The sequence below is a fragment of the Anabas testudineus genome, chromosome 7, assembly GCF_900324465.2.
Source record: "Anabas testudineus chromosome 7, fAnaTes1.2, whole genome shotgun sequence".
In the NCBI taxonomy this organism is placed as follows: Eukaryota; Metazoa; Chordata; class Actinopteri; order Anabantiformes; family Anabantidae; genus Anabas; species Anabas testudineus.
This window is the reverse complement of record NC_046616.1, coordinates 8,677,371-8,689,695: the sequence shown is the minus strand read 5'-3', so window position 1 is coordinate 8,689,695 and position 12,325 is coordinate 8,677,371. Positions and strand designations below refer to the sequence as shown.

The 12,325-nt window shown below is 40.3% G+C and overlaps 1 protein-coding gene across 2 annotated transcripts in view; it reads left to right on the top strand.

Annotated features, from left to right (window-relative positions):
* Nucleotides 1-1,324: 1,324 nt before the first annotated feature.
* sema3bl (sema domain, immunoglobulin domain (Ig), short basic domain, secreted, (semaphorin) 3bl) overlaps nt 1,325-12,325 on the top strand; it is a 51,964-nt gene continuing 40,963 nt past the window's right edge. For both annotated transcript variants that reach the window (XM_026368630.1, XM_026368629.1), the window contains exon 1: nt 1,325-1,695. In XM_026368630.1, the coding sequence (XP_026224415.1) occupies nt 1,590-1,695 (106 nt within the window). In that variant the 5' untranslated portion in view covers nt 1,325-1,589. The remainder of the gene's footprint in view (nt 1,696-12,325) is intronic.

Here is a 12,325-nt window from a genome sequence, read left to right as displayed (position 1 = left end):
ACTTTCTACCAGAAATTGAAAAATGGAGGCATAAAAACAGTTCAGTCACGAGGTGATAACATATCTCTGTAATACCCCAGAGAAAACATGCAGTACATTTCCACTTGCATATTTGAGGCTTAGCTTGCATGAGTCTTATCTAAAATATAGAAATAGATATAGAATAGGAAAAATAGAGCAAATAGCAAAAATATGCACTTAAACTGCCTGTTGTTGTATTAAGTAAGTTTGGAGTCTTTAACATAAAAAATTAATGCCAGAGATATATTTCTTCACTGAACAGGCACAGGGCTCACAGCTGACTGACATATAGAAATGGAGAGAAATGTTTAGTTTCTTAGTTTTGTGCTATTCTATTCTCCTACTACAAAATATTCATATAGGCCATCTAATAAACGTTGGTCTTGCAATGATGTGAGTAAATCTAAAAGGGAGGATCAAACCAGTGCCATTGTTAGTAGAGGACTGACTCTTTGTGTTTCCCCATTGATCTGCCAGAACTTGACAAGGTCTCAAACCATGAATGAACGGAACTTGAAGAGCATGAGAGCACAGAAACGCTCTCGGCTCAGCTATGTGACACGCTGTCAATTCAAGAACCCAACATTCCCGCTAACACGTTGACACTCTGCTCTTTTCCAATTTTCTACCTCCCACACTATGTAAAACATGTATTGGAGCCTCTTTCCTGCCACAAACAAGTGTTCCCAAAAGACTTGGGGGTGTGGTAACACTGACACCTTGAATGGCTCGCTCTCACCCTGCCGTGACCCCCATGTTCACTTGTAGGCTTTATTGTGAATAGATGCACACTGGAGGGGGGTGTTTAGAAGGTACCCCACAACTTAATTAAACTACTGAGCACGTCCTGGTGGGAAGGCCAGCCCTGCTCAAAGATGAGAGCAATGTAAAGGAGGACATGCATGTTTCATGTTTGTTGATGTGTAATTTAGATCAACTCTACCACTGCTCCACACTTCTTTGTTCATTGTTCTTTTTTGTCATCATGCTTTCTTTTTTTTTCCTGTTTCTTGTTCTTCTGGGGTTGAACTTTTTAATTTAGCCTCCATAAAAGTTTCACAACGCAACATGACATGCTTCTAAATTCAAATTTTGAAATGGTTTTATGAGTCATGTGTAAGAGCGTGCCTCCAAGTGCGCCTGGTTTGGAGACAGCTGTGCGCTGTGCGTAAAGGAGGGGCCGGTCATTTGGAGCGTTCGGGCTCTCTCTCTCTCTCTCTCTCTCTCTCTCTCTCTCTCTCTCTCTCCTGTAAAGGCGTGGTGTGTCTCCCTCTATAGCTCAAACACACTTGTGTTAGGCAGCTGCTGGAAGTGAAGTGAAGGAGCGGCAGCTGGCAGAGTGAAGTCAGTGAGTCGCCTCATCAGCGCGGACAGAACAGCAGTGACTCCGTGGAGCGGGCACCGAGCTGCTCTGTTAGAGACCCCTTTACGCACCGGGGAGACTAAATGGAAAAGCAGATATTTTGAGAAGAGGGATCCAACATCATCCTTGAAATTCTCCTGGGATATTTTTGATTGATTGTAGACAACACATACTATAATTGACATCAGAACATTTCCTAAGCAAAATGAGGGAATTTACACCTTTGTTCAACATGATTCTTGTTGCGCTTCTTGTCGCCACTATTTCAGCAACCAAGTTGAATGTACCGAGACTGAGACTGTCATACAAAGGTAATGAAATGATCTATCTATCTATCTATCTATCTATCTATCTATCTATCTATCTATCTATCTATCTATCTATCTATCTATCTATGCTTTTCTTTTTCTTTGGGCATGTGTGACCTGCAGGTGGCATTAATTGGTAATCATGACCATCTTGTGGAAAGTTAAATCTACAATTTCCAGCACTTACCTATTTATTTCTGTGGATCTTTTCTACTTAACACCTTCCTTTTAATAGTTTAAAGCGTCTTTTTCTCTAATTCCTCTTCCTCTTCGCGGTGGTCCGAGCTGGATGTCGATGTTTTGGCTACTGTTTTGGAGGTTTGTGTGTTTTAAGAGGCACGCACGCTTTCATTTGCTGCTTCCCAGGTTAAAAACTAGCGGGGTGTTCAGCCAGAGGAGATTCTGGCCGAGGTTCATCTTCCTGCGGTGGAATAAACCAGGATGCATCGGGTCATTATTAAAGTTTATTAGCAACAGCAACCGCACCGAAATACTGAAGAAGGATGTTGCATAATGTGGCCAGTTGTGGATTTACTTGGTTCTATGTTCACACCAGAGAATTAGCTTTTATCTTATCAGCACCTTGTAGTTTATTCTGTTATAATCTGAATCAAAGATTTAAACTAAGCTTTCTAATTTGATTGTGGGCAGTTTGTAGTTCACTGACTGGAGTCAGATCACATTAGTAATATATTGTATAATGTAGTATATCTATGACCACTCCACACTCAGTGTTCTCTCTCCTCTCTAAGCCCCTGTTGGCCATGACTCACTCCGGTTTAATGATAATAAGGCAGTAAAGGACCCAGTGGGTGGTTGTGTGTGTGTGTGTGTGTGTGTGTGTGTGTGTGTGTGTGTGTGTGTGTGTGTGTGTGTGTGTGTGTGTGTGTGTGTGTGTTGTTGACCGTGTTGTTGCCAAACTGTGCTCATTGTTTCATTGCACTCAGGTCAGAGTGGGTCTACAGTTATCATCAGTGAGCGATAGATATCACACAGGATTTCCTCCTGTTCAGTTCCATGTTTTCAGGAGTAAAGTTCTGGTCTGAGCTTACTGGACTTCCTGTTGGCTGGACTGGAAACGCTGGGCGATAAAGAATAAAGATAGAAAACAGAAGGAAGGGAATTTTTGAATATTGAGGCAATAGGGAAACTGAAAGTCAAACATACAAATGAATGAAGTGTGCATTTGCTTAGAGGTTCTTCCAACGACCGGTCTGTGTCATTTGTTTTTGCCCAGCTAGTAGCCAGGACTTTTATACTGAAATGTTAATGGATTATTGGTCTCACAGTCTGTCCATATTTAGATGTGGAGCACTGCTCAGACATTCATGTTCCACCGAGGTTTGCACTTAATGTCTTTTTAATGTTTGAGCTTTTCTATTTCTTTGAAAAAAAACTTTTTTAAGACATGTACCAAGCACATTCGTGCTCCCCAGAGGATAGGGCATTTCTGAGATTTTCTCTTTGCCATCCTGAGGTCAAATCATTTGGTTTGCACACAAGTTTTCAAAGAGAATTAAAGATTTAAGCTATTATGGTAATGAGAGGAGTGGAATTTTTTATGTGTTTGACCCAGTGACCTTACTTTTTCAGCCTTTCTCACAGCAAATGTCGTATTTAAAGGCCCGTTTGTGAGATTGAATAGTAGAATTGTTAGAGTTTAGTGTTGTGGAATGCAGTGTAATAAACACTGAAGCCTTTAGTGCTGAACCAAACTGCGGCTACGTTATTGCATGTCTGACAAAGCAGGTGAGCGTGACAAAATGTGACAGACGTTATGTTATATCCTCCCTCCACCCTGCCCGGACTGTCTCTGCTTGACAGTGCCTCATTACCACTGCATTGTATTACATCACATAATTTGGATTTTCACAGATTTTAATTAGTGTGACATGATTTTAGATGAAAGAACCTTGTAGAATTGACTGTTTGATAACATTTAGGAAATCCCGCAGCGCAGCTGAGGATTATAGAAAGAGTGGAGTCCACTCCTGTTAGTGAACAAAGCAGTGCTCTGGGCGAACGCACAAAAAGTGGAAGAGCAGTGGCTCAGATTGTGAGTCAGGCTCTTTTGAGGTTCACTTTCAGTAAACAGCACCAGATAAAACCAATTTTCTTTATTACTTGCCACCAAGAACACTCAAACCCTTGTTTTTCAAGCATCGTGAGGAGTGTGGCTAAGCTCTTACCAACAGCTTCCTGTCCATAAGACCTCAAATTTGAACCCTCAGTTTGTTCTCGTTAACATAATTTCTGCTTGACTCAAGTCTTTCCTTCCTTTGTCCCTTCTTTTTTTAGTGGTAAAGCTCTCCTTACCTCACCACGTGTCTCATCTTTCATAGTTCAGTCTAATTTCTCACTCCTCTTTGTTTCTCTCTGCCGTTTCCTGTTTCACGTTCTTTTTCATAATAATCTGGAGAAGCCCACAGGGTGTTTGTATTCCCAAGAGGACGTGGAGGTAATTTAGTGACAGGAAAAGCTGTCATTATCTCATTTCAATCAATTAGTGGGCAATAGTTCAAGCAGGAAGCAGGCCATTTACCTCGCAACTATTAAAGAGCTTACTCCTCTCCGCTCCTGACTTTAGGTTTAGTTCAGACATCACACACACATCATTGATCATCAGTAGTGTCTGCATTAGCATTAGCATACATCAGCAGTAATTTAAATATTGTTCAAACACCTGTTACTACATTGGCCTGATGCACTGCAGCTTAAGAAAACACATGCAAATAGTCAAAACACAAGCAAATTAACAAATTAACTTCACAAACATTAACAACAGAGACAGTTAGAAAAAACAACACAAATGTTTCTGGGGGCAAATAAAAAAGAAACACGACCCAATATGACAGAAATTTAGAAACCTTACATCTTAACAAATGTTTTATTCACCATAGCAACAGCAAGCGTGTCCGTCACTTTTTATGGCCCCCCGGGGAACGTCATGATTTGCAGGTGTGACAGTTGGCTGCAGTTTTTCCAGAGTGACGCTCAGTAAACACTAAGTGACAGACATCTACTTTCACCTTATTCATCTAGACCCTTTTTAAGGCTTCTCTCTAATAGAAATTAATCAGTTTTCTGTCCCTTCGTAATCAGTTTCACCCACACAGAACATAATCATCTGACATAAATGTGTTTCGACCAAGCCCTCAGTCACATTTCAAACCTTCATTTGCAATTCAAATCTCAACAACAAAGGGGAGAATGTGTGCGTTCATATGTTTTTTTTTTTTTTGTTGTTAAGTGACATTGAAGCATCGAGGTGGGCGATGTGGGAGTGATTGGCTGAACTCATAGCGCTTCGCCAAGCAGCTAAATCAACCTTCCCATCATGCATCACTCTCTGTCTTTCACTCTCTCTGTCTTTCATTTGTCTTTCCCTCCCTTCAATCTGCCTTTTATTCATTTGAATTCTCTGAGTCTATTGTGCTCACATGCAGACAAACACATGCTGACTTTAGACACACACACACACACACACACACACACACACACACACACACACACACACTAATACAATATTCACTTTGTCTCACAGAAGGCAGGGGGGCACTTGAAAACACAAATGCTCACATCAGCGTCCTATTTTGATCAGATTGCATTAGTTCTTGGAGTGAAAGGTTGTGTTTGTTTTCGGTCCGCCTGTGAATTAATGAGTTTGTTTTCTCAGTCTGCGTCGCCCAGATGTAAACATGCAAACGGGTATCAGTTGTTCTTAGGCGGGGCAGGGTAATGTGTCAGCAGGAGTCTGCTAGGGGCTCCAGAGATGCTGGAATGTAGGGCGTCTCCCACCCTTTCATCTGTCAGCTCTGTGCCTTTCTTTTGCTATTCTTCATCATCTTTCTTTTCATTTTACATTCATCAGTGCCTCCTCGCTCCATGTAATAGCTCACTCATTGCAGTCGTCCTCTCTTCTGGTTTTCAGAAGTTCAGTTTAAGTACTCCCAGTTCCAGGCCTCTGGACTGGTCCTCAGCAATAGAAAAAAAATGAGGAAACAAAGGGGAGAAACTTGAAGGTTTATTATCCAAGCCAGCTGCACTGTCAGACATGTTTTATATACACCATATAAGCTTCGGTTCTATGAAATACTGGAAATAGGAGATGGGTTCAGAGGTTTTAGTATTTTAATATTGGTTGACATGTGTTTAAATTTCAAATGTTTGTGAACGTCTCTAACATGTAGTCAAAGGAGTATTTAGCCTGCAGCCTCAATGGCTAATATTTCAAGTTTACAGTTTATGAACTATAGTCCAAGTAGAAAAATGAAAGAAGTATGGATGGTTACAAACAGCCCTGGTCTGGCTGCAAGTTATTAACTAGAGATGGATTTGAAACAGCAGGTTAATGTTAGTGACACGTCATGTATCCAAGCTTGTGTAAGACATTTCAAATCACATGAAATACAGTTTCTCAAACCTTTTAATAAGTTTTTATCTTAGAGTAGAATACTTCACTCTTACTGAATGAATGGTGTATATGATGTAATAGAGTTTATTAGAGAAGATGTATGTTTCCAGATTGTAATGGATGACATAGGAGCTAATGATGTTCCAATGTACAATTAAGAGACATACAAACTTTAAAATTTGTCATGCATATAGCATTTGCCAGTGAAATACTAATATTGGTTACCTAACTAATGTAGGTCTTTCTTTTGCTTGCAAAGAGCTTCACAGGTCTGCTGTTTAATCATCATGCTCTTCCAAAGTTATAGTCTTCATTGACAAAATGAGCTTCCTGGGTCAGACAGAAGTCTCAGTGAAAGGTTTTTGCAGACAGAAAACATAATTTTCATCCAGTCTCTTAAACCTTAAACATTAACTGAGAAAGAAATCATAAAAGGGAGCAGTCATTGCAAAGCTTTATCATTTATGCTTATGGCAAAAATGTCTTCATTCTTGCAGAAGTGATGGATGAAAATGTGAAATAACACTTACCTCCTTGTCTTCAGGCAGATGTTCTCTCTCATCACTATTCTTGGGAAAGTGAAAACTGCAAGAACAATAGTTTTAGCTGTTACTAGACAACAGCTTCTTCTTAAGTAAAATAAAGTTTTTTTAAGATTAGCAAAGATGAATGTCTAATAAAACATTTGTGTCTGAAGCATATGAACATTTTTCTGTTTTCATTTCTGGTAATTAGCCATAAACCGTTTTGACCTATGTGGTTATCTGAAAAAAGTGACTAGAGTTACTGATTAAATGTCAGCACTAAATCATGTATGTGTGTTTCAAATACTAAATCTACAACTACAACCAAATTTTGTTGCTTTGTTTTAACTTGATTAATAATGCTATCGTTATTTTAACACTGGACAAATGTTGAAAATATGTTCTTTGTCTCAGTGATTTATATACTGTACATGTCTAAAATGTGCTTAGTCTTTCCCATAGAAATCCCCTGTATTTAGTTTGGAGGCTGCAGAGACACAGTGAGAGATTTTCTGTCTGGTACTGTATGTAGACCTGCTGACAGAGTAAAAACACACTATATGTTTCTGACACCACCAAGCATGATGTGACTGTGTGTGTTCAAGAAAAAGATCCTGTTGTGTACAGCTATCTGTGTATGCTGCCGCGTTAGTGTAGGACTGCGTAGGTGGTGAAGTTCATAATGTGCATATATGTGCATGTTCTGTGCTTCTCAAGTTGAGTAGAGGAAACGATGTCTTTAACGTGATGACCCTCCGATGTCAATTTGGCCAGATCACAGGCAACACACAGATGGAGGAATCAGTGGCAGGGGAAAGAGAAATGACAGTAAATGTGTGCGAGATGGAGAGCTGGAAAACAAATTGAGATAAAAAATGGAGCCAGATCAAAGAGCACAGATGGAGAGGAAGCTCGGGTGAGAAGAGAGAATGTGCCTGGGGTGTTTGAAGAGAAAGGACAAAGTGAGTGAAAGATAAAGGAGAAAAAGTAATAAAAAAAGAAAGGAAGGACGGAATCTGCAACATTAGAAAGTTGGATAAGAAATGTGCCCTTGATAGTTTCTTTTTGCTCTGCTTGAACCACAGCTTATCATTCTTATCTTCTAATTTTAATAAGATAATCAGCAGCCTGACCTGTCCTTAAACCCACATTGTGACTCACTCAGGCATGAGACCGATTCCTTGGCAGCGCAGATTTTAAATGAACTTATATTAGAATGTTATTATAGTATAGATATTATAAGTATTACTGGAGACCACTTAGCAGACCACTTTCTGGATGTTACATTTAAAGTGTAATCATGTAAAATTATGTTTTAAAGTTCCTTGTGGTGATAAAGGCGGATACAGAGTAAGGCTGTAAATTTAGCAGACTGACAATGAGAATCCCATAAGACCAAAACAAACACAGCACTGATCCTACTGATCCTCAGCGTAACCTAAGCTACAGCTTTTGTCCAGAAACTATTACCATTTGTTGTTTCTTCATTACAAGGAACAGAGCACTGTAGTTTATTTTGAGCCAATCCCACACAAGTACTGTCCTGAATCCTACTCTGGGCACCGAGCACCAAATGTATTAGTACCCAGCTGAAAATCCCCAACAATAAACTCTTTATTGAGTTACATCTGCTAAAACCTAAAGTGACCAGTTATCTAGGGAATTTACTAAGCCTTTTGAAACAATGCAACTGTTTTTGAAGATTTATGTCTTTAGTTGGAATCAGAACCATCAATAGAGAAGGGAAATACCATGACAATACCAAATACCATGACCTGGATGACTGAGAGTCTCCACAGACAGTGCACGGTTGAAATGTGAGTGCACACAGAAAACTGGCTGAACCACGTCTGCACTTGAATTAAAACATGTATCCCTAATGCTGGTACGAATCAGCGGGCTGAAACATGAATATAAAAGGGGAATGTCCAAGAAAGAATGAATGCATAAGAAAGAGAGGAAGCACGTGAATGAAGAGAGGAAGAAGCAACCCTTAGACAAGATGGAAATACCAAGGGAGAGCAGATAAAAAGAGGTCATGGTGATGAGAAAGATAAATGGATGAATGAAGAGCCAGAGAAGGGCTGAGAAAATGAAAGAGTGGCAAGAAAAATGAGACAGATGGGAGAATGACAGATAGATGGATAAAAGGAAGAGAGAGGACAACCTGACGGCTGAAAAGACACTGGTGCCTTTCAGGAGTAAAGGTTCTGGGTTCAAGTCCAAACAATGTGGCTTTGACCGTCTGTCATGTAGATTACTCAGTACCACACTAAACACAGGAGTTATAGGAGATGTGTGTGTGTGTGTGTGTGTGTGTGTGTAGTATCTCATTCTTTTGTGAAATCTTTACAATTATCCTGTTTTGTTTGACTAGTATTGTTCAAGAAAGAGACTAGATGCACATGTCTGCGTGCGTGTGTGTGTGTGTGTGTGTGTGTGTGTGTGTGTGTGTGCCAAAACCAACCCCAGTGTCGACAGTGATGGTGGTTGTTTTACCATAGGCATTAAAATCCCAGCAGTAGACTCTCTCCAAGGAGGGTTCAAGTCCTGAAAAACTATTTATCTAGACGTATCCAAACAGTCTGCCACACCCTGTAAAGCTCCCCTCCCTGCTGACCCCCTCCTGCACTCTTGTTTTACTCTGTTCTGATCAGTTTTCTCTTGTCTGTGTCACAATGTTCTGTGCTGTTCTTCTTTTTACTGTTGTGTTTCAGCAGCTAGATGAGGATTTTTTTTTAAATTACACTATAGATACTTGATTTTCTTTGTAGAAAAATAAGATATAACCATGAAGATGGACAGATGAAGTGTGCTGCTGTCTCCTAACATTTTATTGTTTGTACTTAGATTACATCAAATCAGTGCTGCCTTTTAACAGTTTTTCTACTGTCTCTAATCTGCCAACAAACATTTACACAGTATGACAGCACCAACAAGAAATCCTGAGCAAACGTAGAATTAAACTTCAAGTCAGTACAACATACACAGCTGTCTGCTGTACATGTCCAACCAAAGCCTTTCATGATACAACAAATTGCAGCTTCACAAAAACCGCCTGTGAAAACTTTGAGCACTGGACAAATGTTGAACTTGGCCTCTTCTTACATGTGACCATACGCCAAGTGCATGCTGGGTTGTGGTGTTGAAATGTTGCTTTGCAAAGTCTGTTCCCACCGGAGAAGGAAACATTCCTCCACCACCTCTGATGCTCAGCTCCACTCCTGTATTTTTCCTGTGGACACATTAAAGGATCAGCAGGCACTACATATACAACTGGACGTTCCCGCAGAGAGCAGTAGACACACAAAGAAAGCAAAAGAAAAGAAACTACTAGAGTGATTACACATACACATACGCACACACACACACACACAAACATACACATACACACACACACACACCGAGGTCATTCTGTCTTCTCAGGTCATTGCAGTGTCCTGTCATTTAGCTCATTAGCAAGGCAAAGTGATAGAGAAACAGACTTTATTGAGGACCCTCTTTAATCCAGGGTGGGAGAAAATGCACACACACTGAAGTGCTGTCATCCAAACAAACACACCTTCTCCTTCAGCAATCAATTAGTTCCACTAGAGCTACTGACAAGAAGAACTGAGTACAGCCGCTCGACTGTGCACTGATGGATCTATTAAACAGCAGCTGACACACATAGAAACATTAATGTTAACTGATACAGCACCAGGGGAAATGAAATATGTATAAGTACTGCAACCAGCTGAGTGAACTGTGTGTGAGGCCTGTTGAAAATATTATGGAGAACTGCAACATGGGTAGGACCAATGAAGTGAAAGTGGAGTGGAGTAAGAAAAGTGGGTAGGGCAGCTTAGAGAGAGCAGGGCTGAGCCAGGGATGGGGAAAAGGACAGAGGAAAGTTAGGGTTGAGAGAAGTGGGGTCAGTCATGAATTCATTTTTGATGACAGAGTGTGTAATGGAATAAAAGTAGAATAATAATAGCAGCAAAAAACTGAAAAAGGAGAGAAAAGCAACGGGCCACCAGAGAGGGAGGAAGATAAGGAGGAGAGATGATGACATGAGGGAGGAAGCAGAAGCAGAAGAGGGTGAGGGTTGATGAGGATCGAGGGTGATGAGGTAACTCCGTATTTGGTGTTTTGATTGGCCCGGAAGGGAAAATCATTTAACAGGAATTCTGATAGGCATCCTGAGACGAACCCTTTAATACATCAATGTGTGTGTGGAAGACAGAAGGAAGGAAACTGAAGTGTTATGAGAAAGAACGACTGATGAAGAGAGACATGACTCAGAGTAAACCTCGCCTGTAGTTTATATCACATGATCAGCTGTGTTAAAAATGTGGCTTGTGTGGGTAATATAACATCTCCAGCGAGGAACAGTGACAGGTTATTCGATCTCGACTGAGGAATCTCTGCCAAGACAAATTTCTTAGAGTTTAGCAATGAAAACACGGATATCAGCACGTTTAATATCTGTGAATTAACACTTCCTAAATAAACTTAGAACGTTTAGAAAAGACGGTTGAATAAGATCATTGAGTGACAGTAAAACAGAGCAGCTGCTTAAAGCTGGAGGTGAATCAGCTGCAAAATACCTTAGTAAACAAAAGATAACTCTTCAAATACATGATGTATTAAAGTATTCTTGTCTCCAGTGTCTTTAACAAATGCTGATATTTGACTGAGATAATTAGTTCAGTCCTAATACACATCACATAAGATAGAACAGAGGAAGAGTATATGAGACCTGGGGAATAAGAGACCTTGCAGACAGGGACTAGAGGTGGGAGTGATGAGAGGAGGAGATGCACTGATGCACTGTGAGATGACTTTTTGTGCATGTGGCAGATTCCAGAAATACTTACACACTGCAACAATATACAGATGAGAGCTAATGATACCCTGGGAAGTCTGTCAGTGGTGTAATGAGTCTAATGAGTCTTTATTTGTTTGCAATATGTGTGTTTGTGTTTCAGAGCCCATGAAAACAAAATGTCAAAGGGAAATATTTACAGAAGGAGACTGACAGTGAATTTTGTCAGCTGAGATGGGAATTGGTGGGACCGAACCAGGGGCTTAGTCATTCATGACGATAGTGTGTTTGTGTGTGTGTGTGTCTGGTCTGGTATGTATTTTGTAGCGCAGGGGGTCTAATGGGCTTCATATGTGTCCCACTCTCCCACTGAGCCAACAAAAACACTGATACCATTGTGTGTATTTATCTCCCACATACGTGTCTGCAGCTTAACATAGCTTAGACTCTGCCTGTGCCCAATTTGTCCATTACAGATATCAGCATGACATTTAAATGCTTTCACACTCTGTAAATCCTTTTCTTCAGATTTTTGAACCTAGTTTTACCATATTTTATTTCAGCAGAATTCGTCTTTTATTCACTGTGCACATTTGTTCTTTTCACTGATTGCACAAATCGGCTAGAGATTTGATATTGTGGTCCTGGAGGATGAAGATGTCTTAGATGATAATGTGTGTTCTCTGCTATCCAGAATAAAAACGTGTATACGCTGTAACCCCCATGTGGCCCTATTTAGTCGGGTAGTCGTGCACAAGCCCGTTACAATATTCTCACATGATGCGTCAACTCAGGTACAATTACATGTGACGCACAAGCTCACTGCTTACTTTTAAACATACTTCCCAGTGAACAGCGAATGTAGACTTCTGGATATTATGGACTGAA